A 15500-nucleotide genomic window follows, 5' to 3' on the forward strand; every position below is an offset into this window, starting at 1 on the left:
ACACATTTTCTAACGGATAGGTATGTCCTGAGGGTCTTACACACTGTAATAAGCTCATCATTCAAAATATCTAAATTATCCAAAAATGATGTATACTAGTTATCAGCAGAATGCCTTAGTATATCTCTGCTTTATCATTATGGTTATTCCAGCAAGCAGCCATACAAAAACAATCAGCTTATATTTAAGCTTTGGGGCTACATTTGATTAAGTGGATTATTTCCATGTTATGACATCTCATTGGGTGCTACGTTCAATTAATATTCTTATGGGCTTCTTTCCTTTCCAATGTTGAGACTAGGACCAGCTAAAATATTCTAAGGTAGTTGGTCAAGGACTAATTGCTTGCAGCTGTAAGAAAATCAATTCAGCCAAGTCACAGAAGTATTCAACCTATCAATGAAATCACAAACCATTTGATAAAAATTATCTTTATTTCTCTACAAAATCCCCTGTTAGCTCGATGCACCGTTTCCAACAATGTTCAGTAACTTCGACACCCTTTTTATAGTTAGAAACACCTAGCTGCTTAAAATAGCTAATTGGCTTATCCTGTATATTGTTGGCAAATATTTTACCCCTGGCTCATTCTTCAAGTTTGGCAAAAGGAAATGATCCTTGCGATAACGGATGTGGTGCAGGATTTAATGACATAACATTTTCTGTTTGAAAAATTTTGACGTTTCTTCTTGACTTCAGCAATCAAATGTTGTTTACAATTTGTGTTCTTTTTCGAAGAATATCATTTAAAATTCCACATTCGTCCACAAAACTGCCGCCAAAAAAACTTAATGGAGCCGATTCCTCCCTGTTCCTGCGTGGTTATAATCGACTTTATTGCTTTGAACCAATTCAATCCATCCAGCCTTCTCATCTCCAAATTTTCTGTCAATATGCGATGTACAATACTTTTGGAAATGCCTACCAATTCTGCCATCTTAAATAGTTAAACTTGGCGAAAATTTCGGACCATTTTGTGGATTTTCTTGACCATTTCTTTTATGTTTTTTAATGTACTTTACATTTTTTCTGATAGTTTCATTTATTAATATTTTATGTCATTAATTTTGGTCAATTTACATAAATAATACAATTTGCCGCAACTTCCAAAACTGAATCAATAAGTTAATTTTACATAAATAAAATGAAAGTACCTTAGCTTAGCGTCAATACTAAAATTGAAGTATTTCCTCAATTGATGATTATATTTTGATGAGAAATTGTCAGTTGTTTACAAAAGTTTTCCGAGATAGTTCCACATGAGAATCTGTGTCAAGTACAAGACAAATATTTTCGAATTTTAAAGAGAATATTCTTTGGCCAAATGCACGTACAGCAAGAAAATAATTTGGGTCGCTTTTCGGTCGCGCCCCAACATATCTCACAAAATATGATAATTAATCAAATGTTTGCCCATTTTACAGATCTGTTGTACTTCTTGTTGACACTTCTGAGCATTTATTTCAAAACAAAGGCACAAATATGTGACGGGCTACACAAAGCAATTAAATCCTATTTAAAGGGCATCAAATAGTTTTGCAAAATAATTGGTGGGAAGGCTTTTCTCTCTATGCATGACACAAGCAACAAGAGCAACAATAACAACAAACTTTTGCAATTATTGCTGTTATTATTCCGGCAGCTTTGGTATTTTTAATTGTAATTTTTGTTGTATTATTTTAGAGATTGTTTTAAAATTATGACGTGTGAGAAATAAAATTGTACATTTTCATTTCGCGAGGCAAACATTTTTCATCTACATACATATACTTGTAGATACTTATTCTATATACACAAATAAATACATACACACACACAGACAGATGCAGAGGTGGGGTATTATTCATACAAATAGAATGCACTTTTTTTATGTCTCAGTTCGGTTTGGCTGTTGGTTGTAGCGGCAAAATATTTTGAAAGATATTTTTGGTGCTGGCGGCCTAATATTTCGAGACAGATGTGTTATTACTCTAGTACCATTTTTGATTTTGCCTTGCCAGCACATGTGCTGAGCGAGGAATGTTGAGTATTTGTGGGATTTAAATGACAAAATACGAATACGCTGAGATACAATTAATAACATTTGGGTGCAAAGGTCGATCTGCAATTCAAATAAAAATTGTAACTTTGTTAATTAGGAGATATATTTACTGGAATCTTTGATCTTTTTAAATGCAACTTGATGATTTTCGTAAGTATCCCAAAACTCTCTTGATATTAATATCTGATTTAGAAAATTGAGTCTACTTTGTTCAATTTGGTCCAATGTTCCTGAAAAATAGGGTGTGTGTCTATTATAAAGACTAACATATTCAATAAATATTAATAAAGGTCCGCCAAACGCTGTTTAGCTCGAATACCCGAAATGGTTTGCTGTGAGACCTCCTAAAGAAGTACTGTACGATCTAGAGATGGTTATCTGATATATTACATGATATTTCTTTAAAAATCATAGGTAGATGTAGCTTGAATATCTCAGATTAAGAGAATGCCGTTGCTCTTGTATCTCATTTCGGCAACTACTTAGTGCGTTCAAAGATGAATAGCTTTTATTTACCTTCAGCGGCGGTATAACTTGTCAGTTGTCACATTATCGTCTGTCCTAAGATGTCTTTCGATTCGTCTTGTTTGACAGACACTGCTGCTTCCTAGTCTGGGAGAATTGTTCATGTTTGTATATTGCCAGCTATGATATCAATTTGATTTTCAAATAGGATAGCGGAGATATCATATAGCTAGACTACTGGATACTAAGGGCTGCAAGGGAAGAAACTCTTTAACAAATTGATTAGCTTCTTAAAACATAAAACGTTTTTTAAATAAAAATAGAAATGTTAATTCAGTTTTCTTTTATAGCATGTTTTCAATGTTGTGAGAAAATTGTTTGCTGTTCATATAGTTTCTGAAACAAGGGAGCCTTAGACACTTTTTTAAATTATGTAATAATGATACTTTTAATTAAGCTGACTATAAAAAATCTTCGGTGTTTTATGCTCTAATAAGGGAAAAGAAGTGAAAATACAAAATTATTATGTTGCTGGCCAGCAAAGTTTTCTGCCGGCTATGCCAAAAGATCGAACACCGTCGGTACACCCTGGAGGCACCAAAGGATGCACCAAATAGCAGACCTTTGACTTTGGCCTTTCGCCTGCATTCGGAAAACCCACAAACAGACCACCTAAGCACGCCCATTCTTATCCTTCATGGTGTACTGGGTAGTAAGGATAACTGGCGCAGCATGGCTAATCGCATGTCCGCTGAGACCGGACGTCGTGTGTATTCCCTAGACGCGCGCAATCACGGCGAAAGTCCACATTGTTCGGAGCACTCACCTCGACTAATGGCTGCCGATTTGGCGGAGTTTGTGTCGCAACACGGACTGAAGAGAGTGTGCGCCATGGGGCATTGTATGGGCGGCAAGGGGATGATGAAATTCTCACTGCACTATCCCCAAATGGTGGAACGTGCTATATTTGTGGACATATCTATGGTGGAGGAGCCAACCATGGCCAAAGTGGTAGAAGAAATCTTTGATGTCATCTCAACCATGCAGTTGCCGCCCAATAAAAGCCTGCGCGAAGGTCGCACCTTAGCCTTACGGGAGCTTAAGCTCGTCATGCGCAATACGCCAGGTGCCGATATGATAGTGAAAAATTTGCGTAAAGATTCCAATACGGGTGAATTCTACTGGGTCTGTAATTTTCCGGCTTTGCGCAGGAATTGGGCAGAATTAGCCAATGTTCACAAAACTATTACGGCTAAGTCGCCATATCAGGGTCCTGTGCTGTTCATTGCCGGCACTCACTCGAAGTTCTTTCAGACATCACATATGGCTGGGATACGCCAGTGGTTCCCGCAAGCAAAGGTGCAATGGTTAAAGGCCGGTCATTTGATGCACCATGAGGATCCTGAAGGATTTTTGAAACTGGTCCTCGATTTTCTGAATGAGGATAAATAGGTCTTGACTAAATTTTAGTTGTTGATTTTGTTTGTGATCTGTGATAAATCGAAATCTCTATGTACAAGGTGCGTTCCAAAGTAAACAGGACTTTTTCTATATGTCGACACGTGTGTTAGAATCTTCTATCTTTATCGATTGTCCAGTGAGAATTTCATGACATTTCATCGATTGGAAGTGAAGTTATTGCGTTTTAAGTGTCAGTATGTTTGTGTTATCGGTGCGAAAATGAGCTTCGAACAAAGAGCCAACATTAAATTTTGTTTTAAAATTGGTAAAACTTTTACCGAAACGTTTCAATTGATGGAACAAGTTTATGGCGATGATTGCCTATCCCGTAGCAGAGTGCACGAGTGGTTTCAACGTTTTCAAAATGGTCGTGAGGACATAAATGACGATCAACATGTGGGCCAATCAAAATTCGTGAACACCGAAAATTCCATCGAAACTGTGCATGAATTCATCAAAAATCAGCCGAAATCATCATTGAAATTGATGGAAATGGAATTGAACATCTCGAAAACATCGATTTACCGCATTTTGACCGAACATTTGGGCTTACGAAAGGTGTGTGCACGGTTTGTTCCGCACAAATTGACTGACGACCAATATTTGCTCAGAATCGATCGACGCTTGTGACCGATTATTTGAGCAAAAATCACATTTTAACCATTAACCACTCGCCGCATTCGCCTGATATGGCACCGTGCGACTTATACATTTTCGCAAAAATGCATTTGCCCATGAAAGGAAAGCGTTATGCAGACGTAGAGGCCATTCAAAAGGCTTGTACCGGCATACTGGCGGCCATACCGACCAACGAGCTAAAACACTCGTTCGACATGCTTTTGGATCGTGCAAAAAGCTGTATTGAAGCAGAAGGAGATTATTTTGAATAAAATAAATTGATTTTGGCGAAAAAACCATTTGTTCTGTTTTTTTTTTAAAGTCCTGTTTACTTTGGAACATTTCTTGTATGTATTGTTAAGCTTTGGTTTAGTCATTCAATACTTTCAGGAGTAAGTAGTGCCTACGACCATGTCTTATATTAGATTTATATGAACGTAAGTATTTGCCTGAAGTTTAAAGTGAGGGTATGAATACATTCCTAGTTATTATCCCACAATCAAATATGAACACTATGAGCGCAGTTTGGGTTTCGGTGAGATAATGGTTTTGAACATAAGCAAAGTTTGTGACTTTTTTGTTTTAAACCACACCACTAAGAACTATAAGATCTATGTGATTGGTTAGGCTTGATCTTATATTTAAAGGTCATTGCTTAAAAAGGGAGAAACATACTTGTAAGGTAGCGATATTAAGGAAGAACAGTGGTAGATTCCCCGGCTTTCCAAAACATCTCCACCTCTTATGCTGCTGCTCTTCGCTTGCCACGATATGCACAAGTGGTTAGGTAATTGGTAAGATATTTAGTTTCGTTTGGAGTTTTAAATCAAAATTTGAAAACGGATATGTTAAAATATTGGAGTTGGCTGCAATGTCGACGCTTTGGGTCGCTTGTGCCCGTGGCCATGAATTATGCCTTGTGGCAGGCCGCCAGTGTTGCCGATGCCAGCATTCCAATTTTCATAATGCACGGACTGCTGGGGAATATGGATAATTTCCGCAGCATTGCCATGGCGCTGGCGGCGCAGGGAACCCGTAATGTGTTCACGATGGATATGCGGAATCATGGCGGTAGTCCGCATACGAATGAACATAGTAGTCTGCATATGGCGAGCGATGTGGCGGCCCTGATGTATGGGCATGGTGTGCGGCAGATCATAGGCGTGGGACACAGCAGCGGGGGGCGTGTGATGATGACGCTGGCCCTGACACAGCCGCAGCTAGTTCATCGCCTGATCATCTCAGATATATCGCCCATAACACTGCCCTCCAATATGCACAAAATGACGCGTGTCTTTCAGACAATGCTGAGCATCAGCATACCGACGGAATTGACTTTGGGTCAGGCCCGCCAGCTGATAAAGCCGGACTTAGATAAGGTAACTGGTGATGAGCGTTCCAGTCAACTGATATTGACAAACCTGACGAAATTACCAAGCGGCGAGTTCCATTGGCGGGTCAATGTACAAGCCATTCTTAATAACTGGATGGATTTCACTCACTACCACGATACGATAATGGGTCTGCCACCCTATATGGGGCCTACACTCTTTCTGGCCGGCCAACACTCGGCTTTTGTACAGCCAGATGATGAGCCACAAATCCGACAATTCTTCCCAAACATGCAGCTACAATGGATGCAGTCTGGCCATTTAATACATATGGAACAGCCGCAAGAATTTCTCAATTTGGTGCTGCAGTTTAGTCATTAAACGTGTTAGATTGTCGGGTTTTTAATGCATGGTTTAATTTTTGCACGAAAAAAAGAGGAATTAACATCAACTTGTTGCTGTTGTTGCCGCTGTTGCCGGTGTTGCCGGTGTTCGTTGTTGCAACAACATGATATGCTGCCAACAGCAACATGGCCTGGCATCAATTAAGCTTTGTTTTAAACAAAACCGAAACAAAAAACTCCAATGCAAGGAAAAAGTGGCCAACTATAGCTAGATGGCTATTTAATTTTTCGCCTGCATTGAAAGCATCTCTTGTGTGTTGCTGTTGTGTGGAAAACAAAAGATCGCCTGCCTGCCCGTCTGTCTGTCTGTCTGTCCGCCTGTCTGCCCGTCTGCTTGCCCGCTAACTTGGGTAACAAAATACATGCCAAAGACAATGACTGCAAACAAAAAGCTAAAATAAAATAAGCATATTTAATGGCAAGCATCGTGCTGTGCCAAAGCATGTCAACGACAGCAGCACCAGCAGCAACGGCAGCAACAACAACAATAACGGCAGCGGCGGCAAACACTTGCCAATTGTTGCTGAAGTTATATCGTATGTGTATATCAAACAAAAGGTCGTTGTCTGCCGCTTCTTTTGCTTTTGACTTCCATGCACTAATTACGCGGATGCGTAAACGCTGTCGACTTTTATGGCGAGCATTTACTGAGCGGACTATCAAAAGTATGCGACATTATCCTTTGAAACAAAATATAAATTTTCCATGCATATATTTACCTTGGTGTATAGAAGATTTTCTTCTAGTTCAGGTTATACTTTTATAACTGGGCTCAAGAGGATCTTATGCCTCGATTTTGGTTACATTGTTGACTAACTTGTAGAAGAATTAATTTTGTATAGTTGCAGGCTCTAATTATTTAATAACCAAAATACTTAAAATATCAGGAGTGGAAAGAAAACGTCTTATGCTCCAGCATTTCAATATACATAGTACTTCGAATATATATTGCTGAATTTAGTTTAAAATTTATTATACTATTTAGTAAGGCATTGAAAACTTGATATTTTATTTGAATAATTATTTAAAAAAAAGACAATAAAAACAAAATAAAACAATACAATATAAACAATACAATATAAACATTATTCTCATGGAGAGAGAATAAACTTAAAGGCATACTGTCTCCGCGTTACCCATATTTCATGAGAACGTTATGTTTTTGTGCCTGTTTTGCATTCTTAACAGGCTTGACAAAAATATTAATATTCAATTTGGTTCAATACCTTTATACTTAATAAAAAGTTATTCATAAACAACACTTTGTGTCATATGGATTGCATGACAGCTATATTGCGTGCATTAAAAAGGAGCCTGCACAAATACCTTCTACTTTGAAGGACATCCAAGCATTGTCCAGCAAACATGAAGGGAAATTTGACTAACAAATTATTTGAAACCTAATAAATTCAATGGAAAATCTTATACAAATAATAGTTGATGGTTCTATTTACAAAATGTATTCCCTCTTCTGCATTGTAACGTATCGAATATAAAGAATATCGGAACTTTCTGGAGTGTTGTTGCTATTAGCCAGACATGTGAACGAATTATTGTGGAAAGTATAATGGCAAAAATACTGCAAAATAATGCGATAAGAAATATACGTCTCCCATGACTTATTCGCGCACCTTACATAGCTGGGATAAAACTGAAAGAAAGAGCCTTACATTATCTGCATATATGAGATTGTAGAGCTTTAGATAATTGCCAAAGTCCACGAATCTTCAGAACGGTTTATTTAGGAATAAATCCTGCTTGTTTTATGATAAATGATCCAAATATTTTTAAAAGCCTCGCTTAAGTTAATACTCGTATGCGCTATAGGGGAGTTTTGAACAGTTCCTTTTGCTTTCAAGGCGTTTTAGCAGTTGTTTAAAAATAATGCTCGCATGTTCGTTATTCCTTGGTGCCCATTTAGTTGTTATTATGTGAAAATTAAACGCTCAGCGTAAAAATTTTATGATATCACTATCAAGATCATTTTCAATTGTACTGTTTTATTGATTGTTCCATTTAATCTCTCTTCACTTTCACTTTTTAAGCCGCTAAGTTCTTTTCCACTTAGCAGAAAGGTCATAAATAAATGACCGCGATGGAGGTGTGAAAAGCCATGGTAACATCTGTGGCAACTATCTCTCGCAGCCAATAAAGCAATATTATGTTTATATTAACGCATCTCACACAAAGGCCCAATATCATGTAAGCAAAGGTCATTTACTTCTACAGAACCCCTTTAAACATATATGTACGAGTAGATGTGGATGCTACACTTGAGGTATTTCCCGCGCATTGTGTAGGGCTAAAAAAAGCAAACGAAAAACCATTAAACAAAATAAAAAATGAAACGAAAGAAACACAAACGTCGACATCAAATCAAAAAGCCTTTGAGGGCTGCATTGAACGCGTGCCGGGGGCATGCAACGCATGCAACACATCACGACGTGCGTCGTGCTGCCTAAAAATAAAACAGGTTATGCCTCGAAATAAAAGTCGAAGCTGCTTCACATTTGCCGCATCGCAAGGCAAACCAAAAGGTAAATTCAATGCGTTGCCCCAACTTCTCCCAGGTGCCATTTACATTGTTTATGCAATTAGCGCGTGAGACTTAACATTTCAATTACGATTCGAAATATGCTGCAGCGTTGCCATATATAGTAGCTCCCGAACATTATTGGTGTGGGTCAATGCAGTTTTATTTGTTTGATACCCTGTATACAGTGCATAAGTAAAATTCGAATTCTTTTGTAATACTCAGTTCCAGTCCAAAATGGTTGAGACTATAGCTCTACTAGGTACAGCCAATTGATTTCAAAATCAAAACAGTACAAAGGCTCGGATCAAAATTAATAAAAATGTTTCGCTTTTGGTATAGTAGTATTATAAACAAACTAAATATAATCAATCCAAAGCTCAATTAACACGACTCGAAAGATTGGTCCCACAACATGTGCTTTTAGAAAATTGATTTATCCTTTATTTTTTTAATTGTTTGTTAAAGGGAAGAAATTATTAAACAAAACCAAGCAACTTATTGTAAAAGTATATAAAACAATATGAATTTTAAGACCTTATTAAAATTATAAACATATAGTTATGATTAATTTTTAGCTTGGTTGGTTCTATTAAAGACTATTTAACTTTGATTTTCTATTTGCCTTTTTTTGTATAGTTTGCCATTCTCAATTATGAATTGGGACAATAACCCAGTTCCATAAATAAGTTTTCGACTCCTAATAGATGTTGTAAGTTTTTAAAATATTTTTGCTTTAATATTGTCATTTAGAAAGGTTGAAGATTTTAAGGAACCCTTATATAAGTTTGAATTTCTACCAAAGCTTCAAAAAAGGTAATGCTTGATAGAACGAAAATATTTTAAAAAATTTAAAACCAGAGAAATAGTACTATATAAAATATAGTAAATAGTATATAGGTTATAGTTTTAAAATGGTAATTCCGATTATTGGAAAACTTAAAACCAAAGCTTCAGAAGAGTAAATGCTTGATAGAATGAAAATATTTTTTAAAATGTAAAACCAAAGAAATATTACTACATAGAATTTAGTAAATCGAACTATAGGTTATAGTTTTAAAATGGTAATTCCGATTATTGGAAAACTTAAATTTGTAATTTGTGTAATTTCCTTTAATAACATTATTCATAACATATCCACTGAGTACAGCGTATTCCTTAGTCAGTTGCAGCTGGCTTACCTGTATATTTTGCGATATTTATATAAATTTAAGCAGCGGTGCAATACAAAATTAAACAGACTGCATATTTGATGTACATTGTATGTGGGCAAGGTGGGGCGCGGGGTACGGGGCGCAACGGGCGCCTGTCAGCAGCCTTCATAGCGCTAAGGCATTTATTGTTCAACAATAGCGCCTAATTGCCAAGGCACACAAAAATGAAGGGAATTGTGTGAAGTACATGTAGTGCCTGATTGCTATCGCACATAGACCTTGAACTTGAGTATTTTCGAGGCTGACTGGCCGAAACTAAAGTTCAATGTTTAATTATAGTCTCGATAACCAAATTATAAAATTGTATCTATTAAATCATGTTCTGTCTGTTCTTTCAATACTACAGCTCGCTCAGAGTGTAAGCACAATGCCGGAGGCACGTCTTGAATGCATTAAATATGACATAGCGACGCAAAAGTGTCAAAATGAAACGAAAGGTCCAAAATCATCATCGCTCTATGCGAGTCTTGAACAAAAGAATCGCTGGAACAGGTGACGAAAAGCTTAAATATTAATTAGCATGATCAATTAACACAAAACAACTTTTAAAAATATAAGAGTTCATTTGAATATTTTCTGCATTTCCAATCAAATGTATTTTGATTTATTTAGCAATATATTTGGAAATTGCCATTCTCTAAACCTTACTTGACTTTTGCCGCAAACATTTTTTGCTTAACACCTTTTAGTTTTGTTTGCGTTTAATAAAAATGCTTAGCATACATCTAGGCTGCTTTCGAAATTTGATTTTGTGCCTCAAATATTTTGCTAGCATATCTTTCAGCGCTAAATTAAATTCGTTGAATTGTGCATATGAGTTATAAAAAAATGTATTAATTATATCAATTGGTTTTCAAATTTAACACAGTGGCTGAAAAAGTAAAAAAAAAAATGTATTAATAAATAAATAAATTAGTTCCCAAATATAACATAGTAGCTGACAATTCTGAAATATGAATTTTATTTTAAAGAAATAAGCAAAATAGAAGAATTGCATTTTTTTAATAAAACAATACTTTCTTGGGTTTCGGTTATCAGAATAGATAGGCATTGACTGTGCTTCTTTACTAAACGTTTTAACTAAATGCATGTGCACCTTTTTTCGAAAACTTTTATCGAATCTCTATTACAAATGTTTATGCATAGGTTGTGCGCATGACTTTTGTTTAAAATGAAGATTATATTGATAATTTATTTTATGCTTGTCCTTTACAGAGTCAGCGATATTTCTTACAACTATATACCACTGCAAAATCAGAACATCAACTATATAGTGCCAGCAGCAGTAGCAACAACAACGACAACATCTCCAATTGTTTCAGTAAAAACAGCAACGCCACCCAGTAAATTACCAGCCCGACCAGAGAGTAATATAAATAAGCGACCAAATCGCACCGGCAACAGTCGCGTGCTCTATTGTTGCTGTATGCGTAATTCCACAGCGACAATACAAAACGAAGCCATAAACAGCAGCAGCAGCAACAACAATAACAACGAAGGCGACAACGACAGCAATTGCGTCGAGAATTGGCAACTACGCGAGCAACTTATATGGGACAGCAGTAGCAGCAGTAGGCAGGCAACAGAAGCCACAACAACAACAGCAACAACACACCCAACAACAGCTGCAGGTATGCACAAATGTTGTGCAATGTTTTAAAAATAAGCGAGAGCAGTGAAAACGTTAATGACTTTATTTTCATTGCAGCCAAGAATAGCAACAGTCCCAGCAACATCCCATCGGGAACCAGCAACAGTAGCAGCAACAAACGACGCGCAACATTGCTGCCAACCTTGGCTGGGCGGCATGTTGCCGAAACGAAATTGTCCAGCTCGCTGCCAGCAACACCGCAGTTAAGCCAATTGCGACGAGGAGTGCGTTATAAGAAATTATCTTGGACCGAAGAGTACGATAAGAGTCGCGTCCGAAACGCTAGCGAAACGCCTCCAACACAATTAATGCTAAAAAACGCGTCGCCAATGCTGTTAAGACAGCACGCGCCACAAACGACAAATGTGACGAGCAACAGCCACAACAAACACAACAATAGCCATAAAAACCACCACAACAATAATAACAACAACAACAACGATGAAGATTATGATCCGTTGTCCAGCTGCTTTGCGCGCATGCCAAAGCAACAGCTGCAACAACAACAACACCAACAGCAGGAGCAGCAACAACAGACAGTACAGCGTCAAAATGAAAAGCTGCGCATCCCAGCCGCCGCTACAAAAAGCTCGCGCACGCTCTGCGAGCATTGTTGTGGCGAGCAACAACAACAACAACAGCAGCATGAGCATCATCAGCAGCAACAACAACAGAGCCAGCAACAAGTTGGCAGCGCCAAGTTAAACGCAAATGCCGCCATTGCTGGGCAACAGCAGCCGCCATTTGGGTCGCATACGGATTCAGATTCAGTCTCCGATTTGTCGTCGTATCGTTTTGTCTCCGTTGAAGAAGAAGCAAATTTCGGCACGCGCGTTTTCGTCGATGCTAATGATGCCCATGATGATGATATCAACGATGATGATGATGATGACGTTGACGTTGCGTCGCAGCCGGTTATAGAAATAGAACAACAGCAGCCAAAAACATCAGCCACTGGCGCAACAACAGCAGCGAGAAAAGCCTTAAAAGCAAAAACGCTTGGAAAAACGTCATACGCCTCATCGCCTTCAGCGTCGGCATCAACTTCTGCTTCTGCTTCTGCGGCATTGTCGCTGTCACCCACAACACGCGACGTGTCGCCAACAATTTGTTGTTATACAATTGACAAATCAACACAGCGGCCACAGAAACAGCAACAGAAGGAACAGCAGCAACAGCAACAACAACAACAGCAACCAAAACGACCAACAACGTTGCATTATAAAGCTTTAGCCACAGTTAGCTATAGGCCTTACGCTCAAGAGCCCAGCGGCCACAGCAAGAACGGCAGCAGTTCCAGCAGCAACAGCAACAATTGCGCCTATCGCCGCTATCCGCCGCCGGTGCCACCCAAGCCTCGCATATGCTTTGAAGTGACCGCCAGCAGTGGCGCAGAGCAAGACGCTGAGCCCGCCCTAAAGACACGTCGCCTGGCGCATCAGCAACATGCCACACAGCAGCGTCTGCCAGCAGTTCCTTATCCCCTTAGTTATCCGCCGCCCCTCAAATCGTTGTCTCCCACACTAACAACAACAACGGCAACACCCACAGATGACAGCTGTTCTATTTCGGCTGCCCAAAACTATTACGCCTTTGATGGCCTTAACAACAACAGGAACAAGAACAACAACAACAGCATCGTTTATGATTGTACATTCGAGGATACATTCAATTCGTTGCCCGCTCCTCTGCGCACGCTGCGCTACGATCGTCATGGACGCCTAAAACCGCATACGTTGGTAACGGAAGCGGAAATACCTAACAAATCGCAAAGTGAAACGCGTCTGCATTCTGTGGCAGCTGCCTGGAAAAGTGAACCGCTTACGACACGCATTTGTGTGGCAAATAGTGCGGCAGTGCCACGCCTAACGCCCACATTGAGTAGACGTTTGAATGCGAGCGCGAATCGGGAAAATCATGAGAACCGTGCGAATCGTGAGAATCGCGAGAATCGCGAGAATCTCGAGAATCGTGAGAATGTGCAATGTGTTTACAAAAGTTTTGATGAGCAACTAACGGAGCTGGCCAAGTTGTATAGACAAAGTGGGCCGCTTAAAGTGAGCAATAACAATAACAATAATAATTGCAGTGGTTTACAAGCGGAAACAATAACAACAACAACAGCTACAGTAAATACACCCACAACACCTACAACGCCTACATCGGCAAATAAACCACAGACGTCAACGCATTTGTGGCAAAGCAACGAGTCTATAGACTTTGTGACGCATGCTTTTATAAATAGCAAGGAGCATAATCACAACCACAGCCACAACAGCAACAACCACAATAGCAACAACAACCACAGTAACCACAGCGATCAAAACAAATTACCTGAGGACCTGCTGTCCAACTGCAGTGATCAAACAATTATCATACACAATTTGGATAACGATATCTCGCCATCGGCGAGCTCTTCGACCCAATCGTTGCACTCGCCACATGGCCATTCCGCATCGTTGCATAATCTGAGTTGCACTGCACGTGGCGTGGGAAGTGGCGGTGGCAGCGGCAGCAGCTACTGCATAAATAATTCATTCTCGCCCTTGTCGGCAACAGCCCCTCAACTGAAACGCATTCCGGCAATACAAACGTTCGGCTATAATCCCCATGTGCGCGCCGGCGACTTCGAGCGGGAGAAAGAGGTGAGTAAAACACTAATACAAACATACATACTTACTTGCAATAGGTATTCTATGGTATAGCATAAAAAAACAAAAACAACCTGTAACAAATTGTCTTGGGATTGGATTAGCAGATAACACATACGATATACAACGTACTATAGTATATACTATATAGTATCGCTCAGATGAATTCAAAAGCAGGCGTCGTTATGGGGTGGAAATTTCGGCATTGAGAGCATTGAGCACAACATGTAATCATCAAGTGCGAGGAAAAGCCAATAAGTTGTTGGAAATCACAATTTATTTATTAAATCTTTTGAGACTTTTGAAAAAACGAAAAATCTCAACAACATGGGCCTAAATATATTTCATGTTATACTTACTTCATATTTTTAATTACTCTTCGTCTTTCAAGTATGAAAAGGACTAGGGATTCGTATTTTATAAATTTAAAGAGTAATATGTGTTGAGTAAATTGATCTTATTCAATAATATAAACTGTGCCCGTAGGGAAAAAAGGGTATATTAGGTTTGTGCAAAGCTTGTGTAACATGCAGAAGAAAGAATCTCCGAACCCATAAATTATATATATTCTTGACCCTTCACGCTACAGAATTTCGTTAATACTGTCCACATTTTGAAAGCTGCATATAAATCACGTAATCTAAATAAATAATTTAATTAAATAAATACCATTTTCTACATTTGTTTTAAATTTTATATAAATCGGTCAATTCGAAATAATTTCACTCCAGTACTACGCCCACAAACTGTAACATCATGTTTTCTCTTCTTCTTCCTTTTGCTTCTCCTATGGGCGTAAAAACCGGACTGTGGAATTTCGAACTTAAGCAGGAATTTTCAAATCGACCTTCTTTTTTTGAGTGTACACACATCAGGACAATTATTATCAACACAAATAGACAAAAAGTGGTTTTTGTGCCTAAAACGCAACAAAAATATAAATAAAACAGCATTATGTAGATGAAATCACATCTATTTGTACGAAATTGAGAAAGAACACTTATGTACATCTCCCATATCCATTAAAATAATTAAGCGGTTTTGTCCGTCCGCCTGTCTATCTAGATGAACGCAAGGATCTCAAAAACTGCAAAATAACCAATTGGTATCTAGGTCCGAGAAGGTCGATTT

The 15500-nt window shown here is 38.5% G+C and overlaps 3 protein-coding genes across 3 annotated transcripts in view; all 3 read left to right on the forward strand.

Annotated features, from left to right (window-relative positions):
* LOC115625394 (pneumococcal serine-rich repeat protein) overlaps positions 1-15500 on the forward strand; it is a 73062-nt gene that overhangs the window by 28247 nt on the left and 29315 nt on the right. Inside the window, exons 3-7 of the mRNA XM_030520433.1 lie at positions 10414-10559; positions 11283-11698; positions 11776-11789; positions 11838-12230; positions 12372-14363. Coding sequence (XP_030376293.1) covers positions 10435-10559; positions 11283-11698; positions 11776-11789; positions 11838-12230; positions 12372-14363 — 2940 coding nt within the window. The 5' untranslated portion in view covers positions 10414-10434. The remainder of the gene's footprint in view (positions 1-10413; positions 10560-11282; positions 11699-11775; positions 11790-11837; positions 12231-12371; positions 14364-15500) is intronic.
* LOC115625393 (protein ABHD11-like) lies at positions 3032-3958 on the forward strand. The gene has a single exon (XM_030520431.1). The coding sequence runs from the start codon at positions 3032-3034 to the stop codon at positions 3956-3958; it is 927 nt and encodes a 308-aa protein (XP_030376291.1).
* LOC115625196 (protein ABHD11-like) lies at positions 5412-6322 on the forward strand. The gene has a single exon (XM_030520163.1). The coding sequence runs from the start codon at positions 5431-5433 to the stop codon at positions 6295-6297; it is 867 nt and encodes a 288-aa protein (XP_030376023.1). The 5' UTR covers positions 5412-5430; the 3' UTR covers positions 6298-6322.

The sequence above is a fragment of the Scaptodrosophila lebanonensis genome, unplaced genomic scaffold, assembly GCF_003285725.1.
Source record: "Scaptodrosophila lebanonensis strain 11010-0011.00,11010-0021.00 unplaced genomic scaffold, SlebRS2 tig00000072-arrow-pilon, whole genome shotgun sequence".
Classification (NCBI taxonomy): Eukaryota; Metazoa; Arthropoda; class Insecta; order Diptera; family Drosophilidae; genus Scaptodrosophila; species Scaptodrosophila lebanonensis.